Raw genomic sequence first — 26,764 nt, 5'->3', positions numbered from 1 at the left:
CAGTAAAATGGTCCACTTCATCCCGCTTCCCAAGTTGCCCTCTGCCAAGGAAACGGCCCAGCTTGTGCTCCTCCATGTTTTCCGGGCCTTGGCCAGTCTGTCCTCCGGCTACCATCCCCAGTCCAACGGGCAGATGGAGAGGGCTAATCAGAGCCTGGAGACGGCCCTTCGGTGTGTGGTCTCGCAGGATCCCTCCTCCTGGTCTCAGCAGCTCCCCTGGATTGAGTATGCCCACAATACTCTGCCCAGCTCTGCCACCAGCCTCTCTCCCTTCCACTGTACCTACCGTTACCAGCCACCCCTGTTTCCTTCTTTGGAGAGAGAGTCTGCCTGCCCCTCCGTCCAGACCTTCATCCGCCATTGCCGACGAACCTGGGTTCGAGCTCGTGCTGACCTCCAATGCTCTGTCCAGCGGTACGCCTCTGCTGCCAACCGTCGGCAATCCCCGGCTCCGGACTACAGACTATGGCTGTCGACCCAAGATCTTCCCCTCCTAGTCGATTCGCGAAAGCTGGCACCCAGGTTTGTCGGTCCATTCCCCATTCAACGGATCATCAGTCCGACTGCAGTCCATCTCTGGCTTCCCCGCACCATGCGGATCCATCCCACCTTCCACGTGTCCAAGCTCAAGCCAGTGCACAAAAGCCCACTGTCCCCTCTGGTGCCACCTCCTCCTCCTCCTCACCTAGTCGACAGTTCCCCAGCGTACACTGTTCGACGCCTGGTCCGGTCTCGACGCCGTGGGAGGGATCTCCAGTACCTTGTCGACTGGGAGGGATACAGCCCTGAGGAAAGGTCCCGGGTCCCATCCCGTCACATCCTGGATCCGGACCTCATCGCTGACTTCCATCGTCGTCACCCAGACATGCCCGCTGGTTCTGCTGCTCGGCCACAGGGTCGCCACCTTCCTGCAGAGGATTCGTCCCAGCCTGACGTTCCTCAGAGGGAGGCCGTCAATGACGCTTCTGCCACCCCGGCAACTGCCTCGGCCGGGTCGGGCTCTCTGGGGTCCTGATCCCTCCGTCCTGTCTTTTCCCCCTCCTCCCGCCCGGTTTGGGTTTTTCTGCTCTTTGTTGTTGGTGGTGGTTTTGTTTGTTTTGGGGTTGTCTGTTTTTTTGTTTTTTTTTTCCTCTCTCTCCTTTTGGGACCTCGGGGGCCGCCCCTTGAGGGGGGGGTTCTGTCATGTCTGCTCCTCTGCAGCCTCTCCTCACACACCTCTCTCCTAATCAGCCTGATTTCTTCCACCTGCAGTGCTTCCCTCTCTCTCTCTCCCTCTGCCTGGCTGCACCCTCATCAGCAGTAACCACCTCCACCTGTTGCTCATTTCCTGTCCCCGCCTATATAACCTGCCCTGTGTCTCACCCTCAGTGCCAGATTGTTCTTTGTGATGAGAGACTTTCCAGCATACCATTCCTGCCTGCCTGCCTGTTGCTGACTCTGTCTTGCCTGTGTGCTGCATTTGGGTCCAGAAACTAGCCCTGACAATTTGGGCATTTTATGCAGATATTGAATTGATGTAGCTTTGCTGCTGTTGTTTTGAATCACCTCTGTACAGATCACTCTGCTCTCTGATCCCGGCTACTCCACTTCATGCTTTGATCTACTTTCTTTTGTACTACAATTACGAATCCCAGCAGCCCCAAAATTACACACAGGGAGCGTGAGAGCGCTCGCCGTTATTGCAGACAGTGCAGGGCCTTTAAATACACAGGCTGTTTACACAGCAGCGGTTCTTGCATAAAATGTTAAACCTTCGTCGTGGTTTGCCTTTTGTTCACAAGACAGCTGCGTTTTGGGGGCCTGAAAACCAAAATTTTTGAAACCAGATTCTAGAGTGTAATCATTTCAAAACTCCACCCCTTCTGTTGCCGTGTAAACTGCCAATGCATGGATCCTGTGAGAATGGTGAGGTCACGGCTGCACTTCGCACATGTGCATGGTGTTCTTCTATGGTGTGTCATTACAAAGGTGTATCAATGTACACAACGATCATTCTCATAATATTATCAAATGAACGCAAAGAAAAGACTTTTCCGTGTTTAGTAAGGCTGTTCTTGTCTAAATGAGGCCACACTCTCAAACACATGCTGGCCTCATCTAATATATCCTATTTCACTTAGAAAATAACACATAGATGGATGTTTACACCTTCAGATTCTCTTCATTTTTCTACACACCTACATACAATGTGACACACTTTTTTCTCCCACACATACACACACACACACACACACACAAACACACACACACACACACATACACACAGCTGTATGATTTAACAGTTGTGTTGACATGTGGCTGTGTGCCGAGCAGGGGTCAGGATTGCACTCTGCAGGTCAGGGCTGCATCTGTCACTGAATACTGCCTCAGAGGGATAGATGAATGGTGTGGTGAAAATGAAAACAGTTTGCAGCTGGAAAAGAGCCTTAAAAATAACTATAGAAATACACTGATGTTCATAATTGAACACTGAAGTATTTTTCCCATTTAGCTGACTCTGAGCTGAGCCCATGACCACCACTAATGAGGTTTTTTTTTCTTTTTAAACATGACAGCTGTTTTACACAGTGAGCTGTCATTAAGCCAGTCTCTGACAAGCATTATGACAGTTTAGCTTGTGATAAGCCCTCTCATCTGTGTGTGTGTGTGTGTGTGTCTGTGTGTGAGAGGGAGAATGTCTCTGTGCATAAAGTCAGAATGTCGGTGGCTCGGTAAATGTCATTTAAAGCTCTTTGTGTGGGCTGATGTACAAATGCTGGTTTGCAGTGTCAGGTCTGTCTGGCTTTTGGTCAGCTTCCAGCAGGATATTACCGTCCAATCCTATTCCAGGTCCACCTCTGCTGGACAGAGGAACTCAGTAATCATGTTACGGTAAAGGATCAGCTACACGCAGGGACTTTTAAGGATTTCTTTTAAGGATTTTAAGGATTTTTTTCATTTTTAGATTAACAAAAAATATATATTCTTACAACTACATGATTATGAGATTATAACAATAACATTATGCATAATAGAAAATTACTTACTTGTAACCTGAGTGATCTCCAGCTTCACTGTATCTTCTGCCCGTTCTCATTCTGAATTTGGAAAATATCACTGCTTTGACAGTGGTTTTGGCATAAGATTTCAATGCAAAAGCAACCTTTGTCATCTGCCTGAAATGCATCAGGATGACGCCAGGTGAGAACGTTGCCAGACAGAACCATGCACTGTGTTATTATATGCCAGCAGATTACACCTGCTGTGTACTTGAGAGTATGGTCTCACAGAACCTGTTCTGTCTGCATGAAATATGGCAGGACTGCATCAGGTTGAAACACTGCTGGTAATGACATAATAAAAGGAGCATGAGGGCACTTATAGGATGGGTGGAAATTGCAGTGGATGGATCCAACAAATCCCGAACACTGGACAGTAGTCCAGTGTTTCTTCCCATTTGATATAATAGGTTTTTTTTTCAACTCCATACCATGTGCCTCCTTCCCCTAATCCCAATCCTAATCCATCTGTGCCAGTATGTGAGTTTTGGTGACATCCCAGTGTTGGTTGCCATGTGTTTTTGTAGCCTAAGCATAACAACATGCAGCGTCATCCCACAATGTACTTGTGTTTACATCATGATAGCGGCATCCTGGAACATAAAGAGCAGGCACAGAAGGATATTTAGAGCCTAATATATAGATGTGGAAGTTTATTGATTAAAAGAACATTTCTTTTTAAAGTCATATTTGATCAAAATCATTTCATGCTCCTGCTAGTCAGCAATTAGCATACATTCCCCCCCATGATCAGCTAGTGAGCACCACATAGGAGTTGTATTTTTACAGTACAAATTCAGGTTTTCAATTGGGCCCAGGCCCAAAACTGAATTTAAGAGAGCACGATATGAATTAAAATTTTTAATTATGTAATAATTTAATAAATGTAATAATAATAATAATTCATTAATGACAAGCAATATTTCTGATTATTCCTTATTTACACAAGCACTGCAGGGAGCAGAGGCAGCAGTATATTTCGTTAGTACCTACGAAAAAATCGGAGCTACTAACATCGTGATTAATGCCAGAATACCTGTATAAATTTCCTTCTGCGAATAGTTTACATACAAATTTGTTTGTCAAGTTTCATGAATGATATCCAATATTTCTATTTTACCTTTCACAATAAAAGCTTTAGACATACACACTGCACCACTTTTAATATGCAATAGTTAGTTTGAAAGAATTCGAAGCAAGTTCTATGCAAAAAGTATTTTTTGTGTATTGGCAGTAAAAATAAACTGGCTACAGTGGAACAAATAATTCACTTTTGAGTCAAATCTGTCTGTAAAAGGAAATCATATAAAAGATACACAAGACAAAAAGGTGGGGAACCACTGTTGAAGATTAGAAGCAATAAAAATGATTAGGAGAACTTTTAGACAGACTTTAATAAAGTCAGTGTCTCTACCTTAGTAATACGGGTGGATAATAACCTGGAGACTGTTCTGAAAGTGCTGTTTTTAGTCAAATTTTAATGAAGACATGCTAATTTAAAACCTCCCTAAATCCCCTATTTCTCCTGTCCCATCATAATGAAGCTCATCTGCTCAATTCTTTCTCTTTCTTTCTGTTTTTATGGTTGGAACGTATGGAGGACTACAGAACACACACACTAATTACTACTCCTCTCTTTGTCTCCCTGTCTGTCTTTGTCCTCACCCTCCTCCCACCCACCAGTCCCATCCTTCTGGGGTCTGGTGCACTCAGCCTGGAACCTGTGCGCCATAGGGAAGAGGCAGTCACCCATTGACATCGAGACCAGTCACATGATCTTTGACCCCTACCTGGCCCCTCTGAGGGTTAACACAGGAGGACGGAAGGTAAGGAAAACGAGATCAGTGGTTCCCAACTGCTCCTGCCACGGGTTCCAGATTTCTCCTTAGTCATTTGTTCAAAGTCCACAGTGACCATATATTTAATTTGATTTCACTAAATGTAAACGACACATTGGTTTAAAACTTAAATAAAGTTTTTTGCAAACTTCAATAGTCACACTCTGTCCATTCAGAATGGCCCCACAACCCACTTTTGGACAGCAACTCACCACTTGGTAACCATTGGTTTAGATGCCCTGACTGTCCTCATCTGACAGCACCGGGCTTTTACATCATCACACCAGGACACATTCTCTGAATCAAGATGCAGAGAAACTTTTGTCTGACTGGGACTGTGAGCTTTTTATCCATTTCCAAAGGCTTTAAAATTCCCAGCTGCATTTGAATCACTTGGCTCAGGAGGCATTACCATTTTAGCCCTTTACACAGCAATCACAATTAATCTTCAAAGGGAAAATCCTCTCTAAAGCACCCATAGCCTCTGTTAAACACCTTTTGGTGATGTTGCACCCTCGATTCATGTTGGTGTTTAGTAGTGAGTTCAAGTTATTTGGTGTTTTAGATTAAGTGAGGTCACACTGAGGTAGTTTCTGCTCAAAGAAGAGTGAACTGACTGCAGCTGAAAAAGTCACCCCCAGGCCCTTATCAAAAGGAACGTTTTTATTGATATTCATGACCTTGAAATTACAAAGTTCTATCTGAGTGGTTTTAAGATTTTGAAGTTTAAACATCCAAAACTGAGACATAGTAATGTTTCATAACAAGTGTCCTGGATATACTATAAAATATCTGATCAAAATTGTATTATTATTTAAATTGGGTGGATTTCAGATGGAACCTTCTGATACTGAGAACTCATTCTCTGCCTTTAATTATAAGCTTCTGTCGGCCAAGGCGGAGCAAAACTAATGGTTTTGTGTTAAAAACGTACCCAGTTTAAAACACATGAGATATTTATGGAACAGTACCCCCTAAGTCTGAATTTTTTTCTAAGCTCGTGTTCCCTTTTGATGAATATAGAATTTCCCCTGATTCATGAGGGAAGGCCGAGCTTTGAAACATCATGGAATCATAATATAATATTGTTATAGCCAACACTCCGGACTTTATTTTGCTGCTGTCCCTTTGCCTGCTGTTCCTCTACTTTCACCTGCACAAACTTAGGTCCTTATTGTGTCAGAGCTCTGCAGGTAGTCAGCCATCTCCCCAAGCAGTTATATACCCAGTAACAGCAGGTCATCCACTGATCACAAAATTCGTTCAGTCGTCCAAATTCAACATGCAATCAGTGTGTAAGAACGTTTGAATGCTGAGCAGGTTGCACTTTGTATGGCAGCCTCGGCCAGCAGTGTATGAGTGTGTGTGTGTGTGTGTGTGTGTGTGTGTGTGTGTCGAATATTACAACCCCAGTTCCAAAAGATTGGGATGTTGTGTAAAACATCCAGACAGATAACAGACTGCAATGATTTGTAAATCCTTTTTGACCTATGTCAAATGAATATAGTCCAAAGACAATACATTTAATGTTCAAACTGATAAACATTTTCTGTTTTGTGTAAATAAATAAATACTACTCTACAAATATGCACTTGTTCTGAATTTGATGCCTACAACATTATCCAAAAAAGTTGGGTTTTACAGGCACAGTTATTTTATGCGCAGAGTAAGAACACTTCTATGCACATATTATTAAAAGAGGCCCATTGTTCTGACACTGTTGGACTATTTGTCCACGCTGCCTTTCACAAAGTGACCATCCATGCTGCTGAACAACTGAGCCTATTGAGGTTGTGCCTGACATAGCAAATCACAATGATTTAATCTGTTACCCATCGACCTGTTTACCTGTATAAGATTTCTAACAGGTGTTCATTATATGCTTTTCTTAGGCTTTTGTTCCCCCTTTTCCAAATTTTTTGAAACATGATGTAGGCATCCGATTCAGAGTGAGTGTATATTTACAAATATCAACAGTGAATATCTTGCATTTGGACTGTATTCAATTGAATATCGTTCAAAGTGCAAATCATGTATTCTGTTTTTATTTAGATTTTATGTTTGACACAGCGTCTAAGCTTACTTGGAATTGGGGTTGTAGAATTTGACCATAATTGCTGTCATCTCTCAAGCAGTCACAGTAACTTCAATTACTAATAAGAACAGTAATTCTTGCCAAAAAACAGTTACATGAGCTGTGTTATTAACATTAGCAAGCTAGCCGTCTAGTGGTAAATATAATCTTTTTTTTAAATTAAATATCAGCTTTTTATGAAGTTCATACAAGATACAAGGTAAACAAGCTGGCTCCTTTAACCTCACAATCAGAGTAGTGAGGTGAGATAGTAAGTTGGTCAGACTTCATTAGATCTTCTTTTGAATTCAGTGCACTGATTGGTGGTACAATCTTTCGGAACTAAGTCAGGAGGAGAAGCTTTAAAGTCTATAAAGAACCTTATAATCCTAGAGACAAAACGCTGTGTTAAATAGAACAGATCAATACATATTACAGTGTGAAAGCAAATGAGGGAGGGATTTTCCTACCCCTCAAAAATTGTAAACAAGTGATTGTGCAATGCCTTTCTGCCTAAAGAATTCCTATATTATTTTGGACATCTGCAGCCCAGTTCTCCCTGATGAGGGATTATATGCTGCTTTGCTATTGCAATGTAATATTCCCTTGAGAAATCACATATATTGTTCTCTTATAATAGGTTTATGGTTGACTACAGTTTGAGATGATAATGATTGTTTCATAACTGTCCAGAAAAAGTTATGTGTGGAAAAAGGCATGGGTTTTCATACACAGCATTTATGCATCTGGCCCAAGGTGTTTCAATCAATATTGTGATTCTAGCATTGCTTATAAACTAAACAGCTAGTCCACATAAAGATGCCAGTCATGTGAGCAAATTGAAAGACAAAACAAAGTTAAATGTAACACTGTCAGAAACGACAGCATTCTGAATATACTAGTCTGTGTATCAGGAGCCTTCTATCCTATAACACAGATAACCTCTAATGATGTCTATTTAATAGAGTGATAACTTGAAAATGGATGGCATTGATTTAACATAGTTTTATTTTTAACTTGCACTGAGATGTGCGGATATACTTCAGGTTTGGCCTGTTAAACACAATGAGTTGTCCTTTAGATGTCTTCATTGCATTTTGCAGAGTTATGGACTGTTTTGCATCAAAACTATGATACTGCATGTGTCTTTCAAAATGAAAACTTAGTCCTCATCCCTCCCGCCCCCCCAACTACATTTCTTTCTTTCCATCACATTTCCTGTTTTCTCCTTCATGTTTCCTGTTCTGCCCTCCAAGTTTCCCTCAACATATTTCTCGTCTTCCTCACCAGTCCTTTTATGAAGGGCTACTCCAGCAATGTAGTATTGCACTGCGACAAAGCTGGGAAGAGAAAGTATAATCAAATCAATCAAAGCAGCAGAGAAATTCTGATTTTTAGTCTCTAAATGGGGCTAAATAAAAAGGCAATCTATGCTTCCCATAGTTGAACTACAGGGCACTTTTCTTTAAACTCTTTCTGCCTGCACCAACATCTACCAACTCTCCTTCCTCAGTAAGCACACAAACCTTCTGGGATAAGGCCAGGCTAAGATAACCTTGATGACATCACTATGACATCATCCGGGTTAAAGCCTGACCAGCATATTGGTCAGCTGATTTTATTGACCAATATTAGCCTCACAGATATATTGGTATCAGTGTATATGTTGTCTTTTATGAGCCAATATGAAAAGGTAATTTTTTAACAATATTAATATTGTAAAATATTAATATATTAATATATATTAATAAATATTAATATATATAGTAAAAAAGATTAATATTTTTTTTTCCAGAAAAAGTTGCTTGCAGTCATTTATAATTATATTATATTACATTCCCAGTTAAGTTTACTATTTCAGTGCAGTGATGTCATTTTTTAGGGATAATTCCATGGTAAAGGTAGATAAATACATAGAAATACATATACATATAGTGGCATTGTTAGGCCTCAGCATCTGAGGCTACACCCACAAATGTTTTATGTATCAATATATAGGCTAATTATACATATATTATAATTATAAATAGGCCTTATAATGAAAAAGCCCTGCATTTAATAATCTTTTACTCTGTTCATGCATTAAAGCCCTTAAAGATAAAGACAGTTTATTTTTTATCAAAATCACAATTTCCAAATTAAATTTTTCAAATACTAGTCAATACAATTTTGAAGATAGCAGTTTTTAAGTATCCTGTTTCTATAGAGGGTATGTGTTGATGTCACTTTCCACAAGAATACTCCCCCTCAGTTGGAGTGAGTGACAAAACATACGTTTAACAAACAATCATCTGCTCAAATTAAGGGAGGATGGACCCAACAATGATCCAGAAACTCATTAAACTTATTCACCGCCTTTACAGCTTTACAGTTACAGTCACGCTCCAGCTTGTAGATTTATCTGTTTAGAATATTTTTCAATCGTGTTTTAACGTGTTTTTAAGGTGAACGATTCAAGGTGGTGACGTTTATGTTGTGAGACCATAATGTAGTTCGTTTATAGCCTAACAATAGCTTTTTACTCCTGGTGATTTCATTTACACTTCAAAAAACACAAAAATGGTGTTTGTTTATTAAGATTATCATGCTGAACAAAACGTGTAAGTCTCATAAACTTGTGTTTGTCACAGAGCTTCTTTTTTGGAGATAATTGAAAATCCCATTAAAAAATCCCATATGGTTTTTGACGAGGGAACCAGTGTGACGCTTACTTCCTGGCTGGCCTACAAAAACACTTCATCCCTTCACCACTCTGTTGTGTGATAGCTGTATTTGTTTGTCTGTATCTATTGTTGTAACCATGTTTTAAGCTGCCTTCTTGGCCAGGCCACTCTTGGAAAAGAGATTTTAAATCTCAATGAGTCTTTTACCTGGTTAAATAAAGGATATATCTATATATATATATAAATATATATATATATGTAAATAACCAGCTGATGATCAGTCACTTTACTGTATACAGTGTGTTTAAACATGCAAATAAATGTAGAATTTACTTTTACTTGTACTTTTAATACTTAAGTACAGTTAATACGAGATGGGAACCGCAAATCCATGTTGTGGTGCCTGGATTCTAGTTGTTTCTGTGAATGGCAGCAATCCATTTGCTTCTTTTCTTTGGCTTTCAGTAGTCTGTAAAAAAAAGCTCAGACTACTTGTTGAATCTATTTGTACAGTCAGTCACACAACAGCTCTTCCCCATTTTAGACGTGATTTTTGTATTTCCGTGGCATTCAAGCCAACGCTGCCACTCGTCTTTTGCCACTCAGTGGGCAACTTCCACATGCTGTGACATCACGTACAAACCCTCTATTAGTAATTCTAATTACTAGCAACAAATAATATTCCTAAGATCACAATTCATAATTAATAGTCTGTTCAGCCTGCTGCCATATAGAAAAAGATACAGTCAAGTTAATTTTATTCATAAAGCTCATTATCACAAAACATGGTTTGCCTCAGAGGGCTTTACAGTGTACGACATCCCTCTGCCCTTAGACCCTCACATCACCCAAGGAACAACTCCAGAAAAAGAACCCCTGTAACAGGGGGGAAAAAAAAGGAAGAAACCTCAGGAGGAGTGGCAGAGGATGATGAGGGATCCCTCTTCCACGATGGACTGACATTCAATAAATGTCGTGAATAACAAATGAAATACAATTGCGGCAATAAGGAAAGAGAAAGAGAGAGGGGGGAGGGGGAGAGAGGCACAGTATAATAATAACGATAGGTGTGAAATCATTAAATGTGATATTAAGGGTGATGATAAGAGTCCCATGCGTGTATTGATAGGAAGGTGTCCAAAGGCATGATCACGGCATCGGCACAACCAGGACCAGACCACGATCAGGGTGAGCAGGGGGTACAGTACCAGTGCAGCCACAGCAGGAGCACAACTAAAGGCAGGGTCACAGAAGTATCCACTGCTGACCCACCAGACTACAGAACAGCTTTTTTCTCCACTGTGAGACTCCTCAACTCCGCCTATGATGCCAAAAAGATGTTGCAGGATTTAGGGACAAACTTTTTATTTCGTTCAAAAAAATGACAAATAAATCTTCCTTCTACCATCTAATCTGGGAAGTTAAAAAAGTGTCAATAAGATACCAGCATGCATCAAAAAAGATCCTGTTCATCAAAAAAAAAATCCTATTGGAGGATCCCCGTGGACCCCCTAACACAGATCTCGGCTAAGCCCCAGTGTCCTCAAATTCCAGGAACATCCCTGTAAGTGTGTACATTGTCTGGTATGTCAATATCAGGATTTTTTTACTCCGCAATATCGGTATTGGCATTGATTGAAAACTTGATCAGGCTCTAATCAGGGTTATTTTGTCAGACTGTTTCAAAAGAGTATTATTCTTCTTTATAAGTACTCTTATGTTCTTGTGGAGTTAAACGTGCCTTTTTACATTCACACGAAAGACAGTGCATTTAAATCTGTCTTATTTGTTTTGAACATGTTTGTTCCATAATGTGTTACCTTACTATGTATGTAAAAGATTATAGGTGAGGGTAGATATAGGAGCAGATGTTTACACTCCTAATAGAACAAATACATGGGAAAGCGTCCACTTCATCTCTTAAATGATAGTCAGGCCACTCATTTGCTGAACTATTGCTCCTGTTATCTTGGGGGGAAAAAACCTGTTACATTTGATCCTACATGTTCTAAAATCAAGCTTTCAAGCACCTGTCAGCTTACATGCTAAATGTGATTTAGAAACCATCACCTCTAGATAAAATATAGCAGTTTATGTGTTGCTTTATTATTAAGTGAATCATTTTGATTTGTGATTGTTAATTATTTCCTGTAAACTTTGTCTGTTCTTTTTCCCAGGCTTTCAAATACTGATGCTTTATCACGCCCCTCGTCTCGTAATATCTACGCCAAAAGGCACCCTTTAGCTTCTATTCAGGCAATATTTGTAGTTAAGAGCAACTGATGTACAACGTGGCATAAAATGTGAGAAGGTTGGTGATGTGTGGGAAGTGGATGAAAACAGAACAAGGAGATGCCAGTTCTTATTCCACGTGTTACCAAAAGTCAACGTTATAATCTAATGTCACATCAAGACACCTTTTTTAGTGTAATGTTAGGTACTTAACGTATGGTTGTCAAACTCTGACCTCACTCACATCATGTTTTTATGTTATGTCACATGTTGATATGCAAGAAAATACTTAATTCAACCTAAAACATGATATTTTTTAAACCTAACCAAGTAGTTTGGTGTCACAATGTGTCATGTAGGTATGCCAAAGGGTATGACAACCTGAGAATGGTTGGGTTCAGATCGAGTGTTCTCAGTTCTAAAACAGAATATGTTACCATATACTCAGAACATTCCCCTGGCTGCTCTCAGTGACATCTAGAACATCTTTTACCACTCACTGTCTACACTTTATACCTTATGACGTCACAACTTAAATCTTTAGCTTTCTAGTGTTTGGACTTGGGAGAGTTTTTCATATTTACTAATATTTTAATTTTAGACTGTCTTAGACCAAGAAATAACATCTGAATCTTTTTAATGGGCACAGTTCCCCTTTTGATTGAATCAGGTCCTTTCTTTTGTTAGACACTAAAACAACACGTTTTATTTGCGCTGCATCAGTGGCTTGCATTGTTTCACAGGCCACAAAAAACTAGAACAACAGCCCCATCCATGACATTTTAAAAGTCTCTGTCCTCTTCCCCCTGAGACATTCTAAGTGTGGTGAGGGCTAACAGATGTGCCACAGGGTGAGCTCCATTAACTCCCGCTGAGAATACTGTCAACCACTAATCATGGCTGCCGTGTCACACTGCAGTTCAGATGAGGATGGTGCGAGATCAGATGAGTGGCGGTGGAAGCCCAAACCACTGGGGAATGTAGGTCGCCTGGGCTAATGAAATATCTGGATTACTCACTGTGCCAGAGCTCATTAGAAATACATTTGTATGGAAATTCTGTTAATATGCCTGCAAATGCACACTGCAGTTCCCTTCGTGGTCTAATTTTTTGCAAAATAGAGCAGTTTTAATGTGGTTGTAATATTTTTGGTGTGGATGTGTGATTAAACTATGTCACAGTTTGTGTTTATATTTGAAATATCAACTTCCCATTATCATAATAATGATGTAAAAATGTTTCTTGAAAAATGTAGGTCATATACAATAAAGACTATAAATAAATAAACATCAGAACTGTTGATTGGGCAACTGCTCCACTGACAAAGCTGTCTAATATAATGCAGGGTTGGCCAAACACATAGACAGCACGCAGTACTACATGGTTAAAATCCAGGTCAGATAGCTGGTGTTTGAAATGAAAACAGTTCACTAGTTGGCTAAAAGGAAAACTATGGTTTATTATAGTTTGTTATCTTTTGGAGCTCAGCCCATATTGAATCAATTAGTAATGATTACTTTGTACTCACTAATGTAACGGCTGAGATCTTGCTTACTTAGTTCTTCAGTAGTTCAAATAAAATTAATTTCCTTCAAAATATGAATAGCCTTTGCAGCTTTGTTCATTTGTGGTGCAGTACTGTTTAAGTGTGCATCATTAATAGGTTACCTCTGAATAGAAAGCGCAACAATGTCATGATGTAATGCATTCTTGGCATACTTTAGGACACACCTCTCCAAGAGTGACAGAAATGTGGTATGGTGGGAGGCGCGATACACCTCAAAGTTGGTATTGCAATTTATCAAAAAACATATTGACAAAGTCCCAGAGGAACTGTACTGACAAACTGTACTGAGAGAAGCTGCAGAAGGAAGCAAAGGAGCACTACTTTGAAAAATTAAAGGAATGAGACTGCCTTGATCTGTAGCAGTAGTGGTAGTCTGTAGTGGTCAGGCGATTTTAACATGCTGCCAAATGTAACTTTTCGGGATGTATTCTCATACTTGTTCTGTGGAGTGAGTGCCTGCACTTTGAGAAGATCAGAAATGATAAACTTCTCAAGACTCAACCTCAGTTTACAAATGGATGGGTGCAGGGCTTGCAGATTTTCAGGGTAAACAACCTAAAAATCATCGTTCAAAATTAAGTAACCTAATGACCACTCGCCACACACACATATCTCTCTGTCGCCACTTTAAACTCAAGAAAACACTATCTTTCCACCATCTTTCTTTAGTTTCCATGGCAGCTAGCTGTAAAAATGGAGAGTATTTTGATTGATGTAATCATCATTGATACTAATGAACAAAGGAAGATAACAGCGATGGCAGTGTGGTGGAGTTAATGGCTTCTAAATCACAGTTAAACTGGTTTTACTTTACTTTCCTGTGTGAAAATGCTGTGAACACATGGACATGTGTTGGGAAATGTAGCTGCAAGTGATGTTTACAGCTGCTACCCAGGACATGCAACGCCTCTTTTTCTAATTATTAGCCAAAATTAGGGCTGGGCATTGTTTAAAAAATTGAGCATACAAGTAACAATAGTAGTACCATTAAAGTGATACTGATGCCAATAGAGTACGTCACTGGATACCTTTGTGAATGGAGTGACATGTAGCAAGGATACTTTCACACATTGTCATAGCGAATGGGTAAGCTGAATCATCAACTTGGTCCAATATGCCACACTTGACTTCACCACATGTATGGGCTGTAGCTGCTGCTGCAGGAGTGTGAGCTCTGCAAGGACAGTTGTGAGAGTTCACTCTGCTGCACACACACAGTCACAGGACTTACTCTTCAGCATTACATGGCAAATATTACGAAATGATTATTAATGGGTTTAATGACAGAGTCCAGCCAGTCATTGTTGACTAATTTTTTTCTGAGAATAATTGTACACTGGCATTAATGTGTAATATTGTGTTTTTATCAGTGTGTTTACAGTATTTAAGCATACAAATTCACTGTTCACAGCCTTATTGCTGTTTAAGCAATTGTTTCATATGTCGTGAAGTCATAGTTTTCAGTTCAACAACTTGAGAAACTTTAATAAATTTAGCAAGCAAATTTATCAAGTGTTATCAAGTGTTATCAAGTATCAAATGTTCTTGAAAAGATCCACAATGATGTTGTTTTTGTGTCTTAATATAATTTACAGGCTTGATTTGTTAAAGGGAGGCCCAGCCCCAGATGATCACACAGTAGAATATGCTTATTAAAATCATGGCATAAATATTCATTTAGGATTTGAGAGATACACATGGTCTAATCAAACAAAAACTGTTTAAATTCAGCAGCTAAAGAGGAAGAGAACATCAGACTTACATATCAGGTGGAAACAACACATCCTCAAATGAATGCTAGCACTGCTACATATCTGCTGTATGTGTAAATAGGTAAGTGCTAGTGTTGTGTCTACAGCTTGTTTCTGAATTTTAACTTACTAAATGAGGAGAAATGACTCAGAAATTAGCAGGACATTAGTCAAAAGTAAAAGAAAATTACCTAAATTACCTATTTATCTAAAACAAAAAGACAGAAACCAACCAAAAAAAGGTGTGAAAGATGTCTAAATGAAGTACATAAAAAGTCATGGTGATCCAGTTTTAAAGGGATAATCTAATAGCATGCATCATATTTGATTAGATAATTGCATGACTGTATGTAGAATTTTAATATGAAATGTTAAATAAGCGCACTGTAGTGGAGAAAAACTACATTAAAATAGCATGGAAATTAAGATATCTGCAATTATTGTTTTAAGTATATGACTTTAGGTGACTTTACGCTATAAAAACTCTTAGCACCTTTCCATTTCGCGGGGGTTCCTGTCCAAAATGGTCCTGTCCTGTCCAAAATTTCAGGCAGAGTGGTGTGTTTACAGTCGGGCTCCGGGGGCCTTAATCAAGCCATGCATCAAATCCACAATCCATGTTGTTAATCTGCCCAGGCTTAACTGGACCTGTCCTGAGGGATGGTTTTATCACACAATGTTTTGCAGGTAGTGTTCTTCCTTATTTAACAAAGGGTCTGAGTTTCAATTTGTTGCATCCAGGTCAGTTGTATTATTGGAAAGTCATGTAGGGTTTTCTCAGAAGTGCTCGATGAACTGGGAAGCTGTGTTTTTCCAGTGTTTCTATGTTTCAGTGTGGGATGGTTTTAGCACTGTTGGGTCCTCTTTCATTTATTGACTGAGAATATTGTTGCCCTCCTAGAGTCAGTTCCTCTTGTGCTTATCAGCTGTATCATATTTGATACTTCAATATTTTCTAAGGGGTGCTTCAAGATGTACACCTATGGTTTAACCCAGACCAAGGTTGTTCTCCCGACTCAGGTTATTTTTGTGGATCTATGTACACAAGGATCGTTTTCACAATGTAATGATATGATCGCAGATTTTTTTTAAAATGGCCTCGATAACAATGAACTGACTGAGCGTGGGTGGCTGTTCAGGCTGCTGGACAGAGAGGAGCTAATCATGCCGATTTCATCCAAAGAGACTCACATTAGCATGTGTGCATAAATTTGACTGTAGCTGCACCTGGTGGGAAGAATACTGCTAACTCTGCTTCTATTATTGCTATGTGTCACCCCAATATAAATATATTGCTATCGTATTTCATAACAGCATGTCCAATAAATCAGCAAAAGGCAAGATTTTGCCTTGTAAACTGCTTTTCTCCCTGCTTACTCTTGACATCTGAAGAATTTGAAGTTTTAATGTCTTACATAAATCACATGTTTTCTGGGATTCCTTTCAGTCCTATGTGGCATGTCTGCATCTGTACTGTTTAAGAATGTTGGGCTGACGATGTTCTTCAAAAGAGAATTAGTCAGGGTTCTTTACAAGAAGCGGCACAACTGCAGTAAATCCTCTGAGTCCTTTTTCATGATTAATGCTCGTGTGCATCTGCTGAGCGAGAGCACATAGCATGGCCATCTGTCCCAGAAAGTGCGTGCGTGAGTGCATGCGTCTGTGTGTGTGTGTGAGAGAGAGACAGAGTGCGTGTGTGTCTGTGTGTCTGTGCATGCTGAGAAGAGATGGAGAGAGATAGAGAGCATGTGTGCAGTGAGATTGTGTTTGTGTGTGAGAAAATGACACCAAAGATCGAGGGTAAATGTGAGCGCATGTATTTGTGCAACTTGTGGATGTGTAGGTTATAGAGTCAAATACAAAATTGGACACCTTTGACTGTGTGTGTGTGTGCATAGTAACATGCAACAGTGTGTTATCCAGTTATCCCGGCCAGCCTCTCTCTTGCTCCTGCTGCTTGTAAGTGAGCTTCCTCAGAAGCTGTTGCACAACAGATTGGCTGCTCTGGGATCAGCTGTCAGTGACAGATTTCTTTGTTGCTTGGAAATTCACAGTCTGCATCTACATACATTTTTTACAGTAATCCTCACTATTTGCAACTGTACTATGCAAACAGAGCTGAGGAGCTCGTATATTTGGCATCTGTATAGAAAGACAGTAAAGTATAGAAGGCCTGTGTGTCTTGTGTCTTAAACACTCCCAAGCTCTTGACTTACAGAACTAACCAACCAGAAGCTAGGAGGACAATTGGTCAGGGGATTTAATTTTTTTTTCCACGATTTTGGCTTCCTTTGATTTTCAAAACAAGACAATCAGAATAAAACAATTTTGCGCTTGGCCCCCCTCGAAATTTCAAACAGAAGTTTCGGTGCAAGTTAAAAGCAGTCAGTACGTTTACATGCACAGTTTAGTGGAGCTACAGTTATAACTCCATTAGGTCATTTAACAAGTTTACAGTCCTTGTCCCAGTCTACAAGCATTGGGGGAGAATTAATTTATTGATCGAAGTATGTACGACTCTCCCACAGCAGGTGAAGATATGCCCTTGTTCAGATAGATCTGTAGACATCTGTTATTTACAGTCTATGATATAGACCGAATCACAATCACAACAGTTTATTTACAATAACATCGAGGTAGTCAACCACCGCGTCAATACATTTAATCAAAAGGTGCTGAGCAAACTCTGCCTTCAATGATTAGTTTGAAGCCACCTAAAAAAATCAATATAAGTTTAAATGTATTCTATATTCAGAATATTTTCACCTCTTTACCTTGCTGTAAGACAGCCCTGATGGGTATTTGAAGCCGTTATATCAAAAACACCAGACTCCGTTGAGAAAAATAGTCATTTTACTCCACTGAACAGCAGAACCGCTGCCTCCATCAGCTGATGTGTAAGGTAAAGAGGAGAAAAGATTCAAATATAGTGTCCACTTAAACTGATATGACATGTTTTACAGTAACCCTGTCCACAGCAGCACATTGCTAAGATTCCATGCTGGTGTTGTAGGACTGTTCTTTATTCATCAGAGGAGGCGGATGGCTGCAGTGTGACTTTTCATTCAAAACAAATATAAAATACTACGTTTCATTTCCCTCACCTAAGTCAAAATTAAAAACAGAAGTCCCTCCCCGGTGCTTATACATATTTTTTTGGCATTTTATCCTTTATTAGATAGGATCAGTAGTGTGAAAGGGGGGAGAGAGAGTGGGGACGACATGCAGCAAAGGGCCTTGAGCAGGATTTGAACCCGAGGCCACTGCAGCAAGGACACTGCCTTCATTCATGGGGTACCTGCTCTATCCACTCATCCACCGACGCCCCACTTATACATATTTTTAATGCCTGACTCATTTTTCAGCACCCCTTCCCCCCTCATAAGTAACCAACAGTCTCCTATTCCCACTATCCCTAACCACTGACGAAGGCCAGCAGAGCAATGAGAAGCAGGCACAGAACACAGAGTCCAGTTGAAATCTGACTGAGCTGTTTATATGATGGAATAGATCGACACCCAGTTGAATTAGCTGGGTGTGTTAGTCCCATTTCCACAAATCCAGTTGGTAACACTTTCTATGGAGACCAAATCTATAATGCATTATGCCGGTATTCATAATAGTCTAAACCATTATAGATTTGACTTATAATGATTTATAAGTGGCAAGGGTCTTATGGATGCTCTTGACGTATCATAAACTAGATGTTGAATGCTAGGGCTTATAATACATTATGAACACTTATACTCACTTATTCAGCTAAGTTGGCCACTGGGATGTTTGCTATTAGCCTACAAGTTATTTGTATGATTTAGCTGAAGATTGCTTGGTTCAAAAATACATGATTACTTGATATATGAATTTTGAAGCTAGCAATCTTAAATTGAACCATATGGTTATCTTGCACGCAAATGGTAAACAATCCAGTAGCTAAAGTTAGCTTGCAGAGGCCCCTCTGGTGGTTAGCTTGCTAACTTACAGCATGCAGCATACTCACCAGGGATTTCAGAGCTGTATCTCTGTCCACTTCTTTCTTCTCCAGTGTTTAGTGGTACAAATGGGAGGCCATATCAAAGAAGCACTCTTTAGGTGTGTCCCAATTCAGGGTCTGCATCCTTCGGAGGCTGCATTCGAAGGCAGATTATGTCACAACGCCACACAAAGGCTGTCCCAAGTGGTCCGAATTCGAAGGCTCCTTCTTATGCAGCCCTTCTTTTCCCATCTTTTTGGAGGACACATTGCTACTATCCTTCGCAGCCTTCCATTTCTAAAGATTCCTTGCGCGCCAGCTATTTTCAAAAATCCTTTATCATCATGGCGGCACAGAGCAAAGATCGGAGAAAAGATTTCACATTTAAATGTAAGTATTGGGTTTTTACTCACTTGAAATTTAAACACCAGTTACTGTATGTTAAACTTAGAGGGACCTTAAAACCTCATAACTTTTATAATATGTGACATTAGTAATGCTAACATGTAGCCACCTAGCATACTAGCTATGGGAATGTAGAGCCAGCTTGGTGCTGTAGCCCCGCTCTGCTGCCCGTTTAGCTTGATGCCTGGAGCTCTCAGCCTTTGGATGTAAAGCCCTAAAAGCTTTCACTTTCAAATGTCAGATGTCCAGAGGTTGATATGTTATTGTGACTGTGGAGATTGTATTTATGCTTCATATCAGGTATATAAATGGACCAAGACTAACAAATTTAGATTAAGTTTTGAGTCCTGCTTTATTTCCAGACTGTGCAACTGTAAAGTATAGTTAACTTTTTGGATTGAATACTATATTAATATAATATAATTAAAATAATAATAAGAGGAAGAATGACAATAATAATATAATAATAATATTTTTGTGACATCTGTCTGTCAAGCTTTACATTTCGTCTTGCTTTAGGGAGCAAGGAGCAAACTGAATGCTTCATAAAGCTCTGAGGTGTGAACGACTGTTCACAGGGGCCAAAAACACTGCCACTGTTGGGTGGAGGTAAGGCAATAATAAATAGCCCTTTTGTACACATGAATGTAAAGTTACTTAGAATAACCCAAATCCTGTACAAAACCAAAAATACAACGATAATCTAAAGAACAAAGGGCTTTATATAAATAATCTTTGCATCCCTGTTGTTAAAAAGGCCAATATATCTTATGTTATTTCTTGTTTTTCTGGTTAATCGTTTTCTATTTGTTTACTCAGCTGTCAATCAGATCACAGTCAGCCAATCACATAGCGCTAAATTCCGTCTAGCCCCGCCCACCATTGCGGTTGTTCTTCTCCCCTCAATCACGGAGATACAGACGGCCAGACAGACATCAGGAGTGCTGTAAAGTTTCCAAAGGTGCTGTGCGTGCACGAAAACTGTGAGTAGACAAGTCTGAGCTTTTGTTTGTAATGTTTCTGCAGCTGTGTGTCAGGTTAAATGTAGAAGTTTATGTTATTAATGATGGTCACGTTTCTGCTAGCTTAATTGCTATGTTAGTTCTATTGTTATGTTAGCCCTATTGAAATGCAGAGTGCCTGCTAATGATTGCTAATCGTTGCTATTGCTAACCTCAAGTGTAAATGAGACTGCTAATGGTTGTATGGAGATCCTGGTAAGTGTTAATGCAAATGTTGTTGGTTCATTTATGAAAGATTTATAAAGGTGCTTGTCGCTCTTTTTCTGTGATGTTTATGTTTGGTATACATACCAGTGTGCCTTATTGTCATGTGATATTGATTGATATGGCTCTGATTAATATTCATATGGCTGATTTTCAGTTCTTTGCATATTCATGAATGATTGTAATATTTGGAATTGTATTATTTTCCTTTCAGAACCACACTTTAATGCACATTGGAAACTGCAGTGGGTGATTGTGTGTGGATAAGCTGTAATGGTGACAAGGCTTCTACATAAAGATTCTAAAATCTACTTCAACTGCATCTGTCTTTTACTGGACATCCCACAGCGCGCTGGAACTTTAGCTAACTAGCATTGTGTATAACGGGTGAGGGCTACATCAGCCAACCGTTCCATATGGGGGAGAGCTTCCAAGAGCTAACCGTAATTTTCATGGTCCTTCGAGCCGGATACAGACTCACTGTGGGCTAGCATGTTGAATTATCCAGACGAAGAGGAATCTGCTGTGCGTGACAAGCCACTGACCTCCTTCGCCATGTACCAGCCTGAATACTACCAGGACCTGGACCAGATGAGGCGTTCGTCACCACCACACACAGCACGTCACCCACAAAGCAGCTACGCAGCTGATGAAGAGGATTGGCGATATGCAGCAGGCCGTGTCCCATCACCTCCTGTGAGTCAAGCCTCTTACTCACCAACCCAATGGGTGATTAAGGACAGGTGGGACGCCACTAGAGAGGAGATGAGACAGGAGATCGAACACCTGCGCCGCCGGCAAGATGCCCTCATGTTGGAGATGGCGAGGATGGATATTGACCGTGCTGAGCATCATCCTCGGTCCAGCTATGACAGAGAGTCTCTATATTACTCCCAGCTCTCCTCCACACGACCAGGCCCAGTTCCTCGGCAAAGGAAGCCGGAGGTAACAACAGAGCCAACCCGACCTACTCCAACGCCACGAACCAAGAGGCCCAGTGCTACCTCTACCACAGGCAGCCTGGGCACAATCACTGGACACCAGGACCAGACAAAGGATAGGTTGTCCTACTCCCATCGGGGACACCTCCTATTCCCGTTCATCCCAGTGTTGATGGTCATAGGCAGGAGACGCCGAGATGCCGAGACTCTACTTACCAACGAGGCTCTCATCACCCTGACCAGCTAGAGCGCTCACAGTCCCCACCTTACCGTGAGCGCTCCCGACCTAGATCACCGGGTCCCCCATCTCAGTATAACAGCCATCTGAGGATGTATAAGGGACCCACTCCGACTATTCCAGACTTCAGCCATCCAAACCCCAGAGAGTTCTCACGGATGAAAATTGCTCTGGAAAACCTTCTCCCTGACGACGCTAATGAGAGATTCAAGTTCCAGATCCTCATGGATCATCTCAAGGTAGAGGAAGCTCTATTAGTCGCCGACTCCTACTGCAACTCAGAGTACCCCTACTCAGACACCATGGCCGCTCTCAACAAGCAGTATGGGCAGCCGCACCAGTTAGCCCTCCAACGGATTACCGAGCTGATGGATGGCCCGAACATCGCCAGCAGTGACATCAAGGCATTCAGACTGTTCGCTCTCCGAGTGCGCTCACTGGTGGGTCTGTTGGAGCAGCTGGGCAGAAAAGGTGAAGTGGAGCTTGAGTGTGGCTCACACGTCTCAAGACTGCTGGGGAAACTCCCACATGACTTAAGATCCATGTTTCCGCCGTTTTATCCACCCGCTCCAGAACCCCATTCCCACTCTGCTTGATCTGGCGAACTGGCTGGAGTTTGAGATCCAAGTGCAAGAGGATAACACAAGGTTCACTAACAGCTCACGGAAGGAGCCCCTGGCCCAGAGTCGAGACCCACGTAGGGAGCCTAAGCATGCTGGTAGGATGACCACTGTCCTTCTCGGCACCGAGACAAAGCCGCCAGGTGCACCGTCGAAAGCTCCTCCCATTAAGGATAAAGTGAAAATGTACTGTCCCTTCTGTGACAATGGAAGTCACACGCTCAACAGCTGTGCCAACTTTCAGCAGTTAACCCGTGAGCAGAAGGAACGCTGGATTAAGGACAAGAATGGATGCTGGCGCTGTGGTCGAGACCATCATGCGAAGGAATGCAGCCTTAAGATGCGATGCAAAACCTGCAACAGCCGTCACTTAATGGTGCTCCATGATGTCTCAGAGAGGATCCCTGAAAGACCAGAGAAACCTCAGGATCCCACTGAAGCTGCCAACTCCGTCCTGTTCAACACCACCAGTGTAGTACTGTACGTCAACTGGCCAGCCGCAGGTCGCAAAGTCCTCTTGAAGCTCAGGAGGTTCTGCTCAGAATGGAGACAGAACCATGGAGGCTTTTGCAATCCTGGACGACGGGTCAGAACGCACAATTCTTCTCCATGCGGCAGCACAACAGCTTGGGCTCAAGGGACAACCAGAGGCCTTAACTCTCCGCACAGTGTGACAGGAAACTCCAGGTTCTCCACGGGGCGGCTGTCTCCTTCAGCATCTCCCCTGCCACAGAACCGAAGAGGCTGTACCACATCCGGGGAGCATTCACAGCAAGACAGTTAAGCCTCGCCAAGCACACCCACCCTGTCAGCGCCTTGCAACGCAAGTTTCGCCACCTTGAAGGATTGCCATGGCAGCAAATCGTCGAGGCCGAGCCGCTGCTACTTATTGGATCGGACTACCCCCACCTGATAACGCCGATGGAACCAGTCCGTCTCGGGCCACCAGGGGGGCCAGTCACCATTAAGACGCGCCTTGGATGGACACTGCAAGGCCCTGCGCAGGAGCTGTGCCATGGTTTCACTCACCAGCAGTGCCTCTTCACATCCAGTCCGCCATCATCGGCGGATCTGCACAGTCAAGTGGAAAAGCTGTGGCAGATGGACGTGCTACCCCTGGCGCAGTGAGAAGGCTAGTGCCAGATCACGTCAAGATCAAGAGGCCATAGCTCTTCTCGAGGCCAAGACTATGAGGGTTGAGGTGGATGGAGTTCGACGATACGCAACTCCCCTCTTGCGTGTCAAGAACATGCCCCAGTTAAGAGTGCCAAAGGAAGCTGCACTGCCCCAGCTAAGGAGTATCGAGAAGAGGCTTTGCTAAGGCACCTGATCAGGCCCAAGCCTACAAGACTGAAATCCAGAAGCTGGAGCAAGCTGGCTCCGTCATCAAGCTAGTGCCTGGTGCTGAAGAGGATACGGATACCAGCTGGTACGTCCGCATCATATGGTGCAACATAACGGCAAGAACCGTGTGGTGTTCAACTGCTCGTTCCAGTTCAGAGGGAACAACCTCAACGAGCTTCTGCTTCCTGGACCCACGCTGAGTCCATCACTGCTCGCAGTTCTCCTCAGATTCAGAGAGCATTCAGTCGGTGTTAACAGCGACATCCGTGGGATGTTTCATCAGGTGAGACTCCTCCCTGAAGACAGGCCACTGCTAAGATTTCTCTGGAGAGATCTGAGCCGTGAAGAACCGCCCAGTGTTTATGAGTGGTGTGTCCTCCCGTTTGGCACCACCTCCAGTCCCTGCTGTGCTACCTTCGCCCTCCAACTGCACGCCAGGGAAAGCAGCCACTCGGGGGAGGCAGCGAGAGAAGCAGTCGAGAAGTCCTTCTACGTGGACAACTGCATGCTGAGTCTGACTTCTGAAGCGGAGGCTAAGGTGCTTGTGGTCCAACTGCGGAACCTGCTAGCGGAAGGAGGCTTCGACTTGCGTCAGTGGGCAAGCAATGTCCCTTCAGTCATCCGCCATCTTCCCCCTGCGGCACGATCAGTGTCGAACGCTGGATTGCACAAGGGCAACCAGACAGTCAAGAATCGGTACTAGGGCTCCATTGGCACTGCCAATCCGACACTCATACAAGTCCCGATCACTCGACTGTCCTCAGGTCACCATGCGCACCATATACAAGGTCTTGGCTAGCCAGTATGACCCACTTGGCTATATCATTCCCTTTACCACCAGGGCCAAGGTGATAGTCCAGCAACTCTGGGGTAAAACCCGAGACTGGGACGACCCCCATTTACCTGAAGATCTCCTTCAGGCATGGAGAAGGTGGGGAGAGTGAGCTTTCAGACCTGCAGAAGATAGCCCTTCCTCGGTGCTACAGCAGCCAAGAGATGGATTCTCCCACCAGTGCCAGAGATATCCACGTGTTTTGTGATGCTTCGGAGAGAGCTTATGGCTCCGTGGCCTATCTCAGAACAGAGGATCCCAGCGGCAAGGTTGAGGTGGCATTCCCTAGCTGCAAGGTCGAGGGTGGCACCTAAGAAGCAACAATCAATACCTCATTTGGAGCTATGTGCCGCACTCACCGGGGCCCAGTTAGCCAAGGTGCTCTGGACGGAGCTCTCACTGCCCATCCGCCAAACCATCTTTTGGTCTGATTCCACAACGGTCCCTGACTTGGCTCCAATCTGACTCATGCCGGTTCAAGGTGTTCGTCGGCACCAGAGTGGCAGAGATTCAAGACCTAACGGATCGTGATGCATGGCGCTATGTCGACACATCGAGTAATCCCACCGACGACATCACCCGTGGGAAAATTCCGGCGGAGCTAGGCAAACAGAGTCGGTGGGTACCAGGGCCCATCCTTCCTACGAGAGACTCCCGAGCTGTGGCCTAAGAGGCCAGTCACTTCATCTGCAGAAGGAGATGAGCTCCGGAAGACCGTGGTCTGCCTCACCGCTACAGTGTCGGCTCCAGACACCCCAGAAGCTAGTCAGTTCGGCACCTTTGGCAAACTTCTGGAGGCTACAGCACACTCCATTCATGGGGCAGCCGAAGGAAGTCCCTCTGCCAGCGACTTCAAGGAGGCAGAGCTATCCCTTCTTCAGCAAAGCTCAGCAGGATTCTTTCGCCACTGAGGTAGCACATCTGAGAGCAAGAAAGGCTGTACCCAGTAGCAGTCGCCTGATCACTCTTGCTCCTGAGTTCGATGATGCCACTCAATTGATCAGAGTTGGAGGTCGCTTGCAACACACCACGCTGCTGGATCAGGATGCCATGCATCCAATTGTGCTTGACCCCCAGCACTGGATCACCATGTTGATCATTAGAGACTTTGATGAGAAGTTATTCCACCCTGGCCCTGAGCGAGTATTCGCTGAAGTTCGCCGGAAGTATTGGGTCATCCGTGGCAGAGCAGCTATCCGACGTCATCAGCGAGAGTGTGTCGACTGTCGGAAATGGCGTGGAACGCCCCAGATTCCCAGAATGGCTGATCTGCCCCCGGCAAGACTTCGTCTGCACAAGCCTGCATTTTACTCCACTGGGGTGGACTGCTTCGGCCCCTATGAGGTTAAGGTTGGCCGTAGGAGCGAAAAGAGATGGGGCATCATCTTTAAATGTATGACGACCCGCGCAGTCCACATTAATCTCCTCAGCGGCATCGATGCCGACTCTTACCTGATGGCACTGCGACGCTTTTTTGGCTCGGCGTGGGAAACCGTTCGAGATACTGTCCGACTGCGGGACAAATTTCAGGGGAGGAGAACGTGAACTGAAGGAAGCTTTCGCGGCTCTCCAGCCTGAAGTTCAAGCTCATCTTGCCAGTCAGCAGATCCAGTTCTCCTTCAACCCTCCAAATGCGCCACACTTTGGTGGTTGCTGGGAGAGGGAGATCCGCTCCCTCAAGCAAGCTCTGCGGGTCACCCTAGGTGCTCAGTCTGTGACGGAAGAGGTGCTCCGGACAGTCCTCATCGAGATTGAGGGATCCTCAATTCTAAACCACTTGGATACACCTCCTCAGACATCTCTGATCCGGACCCAGTCACCCCAAATTCTCTCCTGATGGGGCGGCCAGACTCGTCACTCCCACAGGGTCGTGTATCCGGAGTCAGAAATGTTGAGTCGGCGGAGATGGAGGCACAGTCAGTTGCTGGCGGACCATTTCTGGAGACACTTCTTGAAGTTCTACCTACCTGGTCTCCAAGCACGTCAGAAATGGCAGACAGAAGCGCCAGATATCCAGGTCGGGGC

At 42.9% G+C, this 26,764-nt stretch overlaps 1 protein-coding gene across 1 annotated transcript in view; it reads left to right on the top strand.

Annotated features, from left to right (window-relative positions):
• The window catches only part of LOC121956787 (carbonic anhydrase-related protein 10-like), a 208,771-nt gene that overhangs the window by 84,094 nt on the left and 97,913 nt on the right, over positions 1 to 26,764 (top strand). The window contains exon 3 of the mRNA XM_042505171.1: positions 4,722 to 4,864. Coding sequence (XP_042361105.1) covers positions 4,722 to 4,864 — 143 coding nt within the window. The remainder of the gene's footprint in view (positions 1 to 4,721; positions 4,865 to 26,764) is intronic.

This window comes from Plectropomus leopardus, chromosome 17, assembly GCF_008729295.1.
Source record: "Plectropomus leopardus isolate mb chromosome 17, YSFRI_Pleo_2.0, whole genome shotgun sequence".
Classification (NCBI taxonomy): domain Eukaryota; kingdom Metazoa; phylum Chordata; class Actinopteri; order Perciformes; family Serranidae; genus Plectropomus; species Plectropomus leopardus.
Note: the sequence above shows the minus strand (reverse complement) of the source record. Positions and strands in the feature narration are given on the sequence as shown.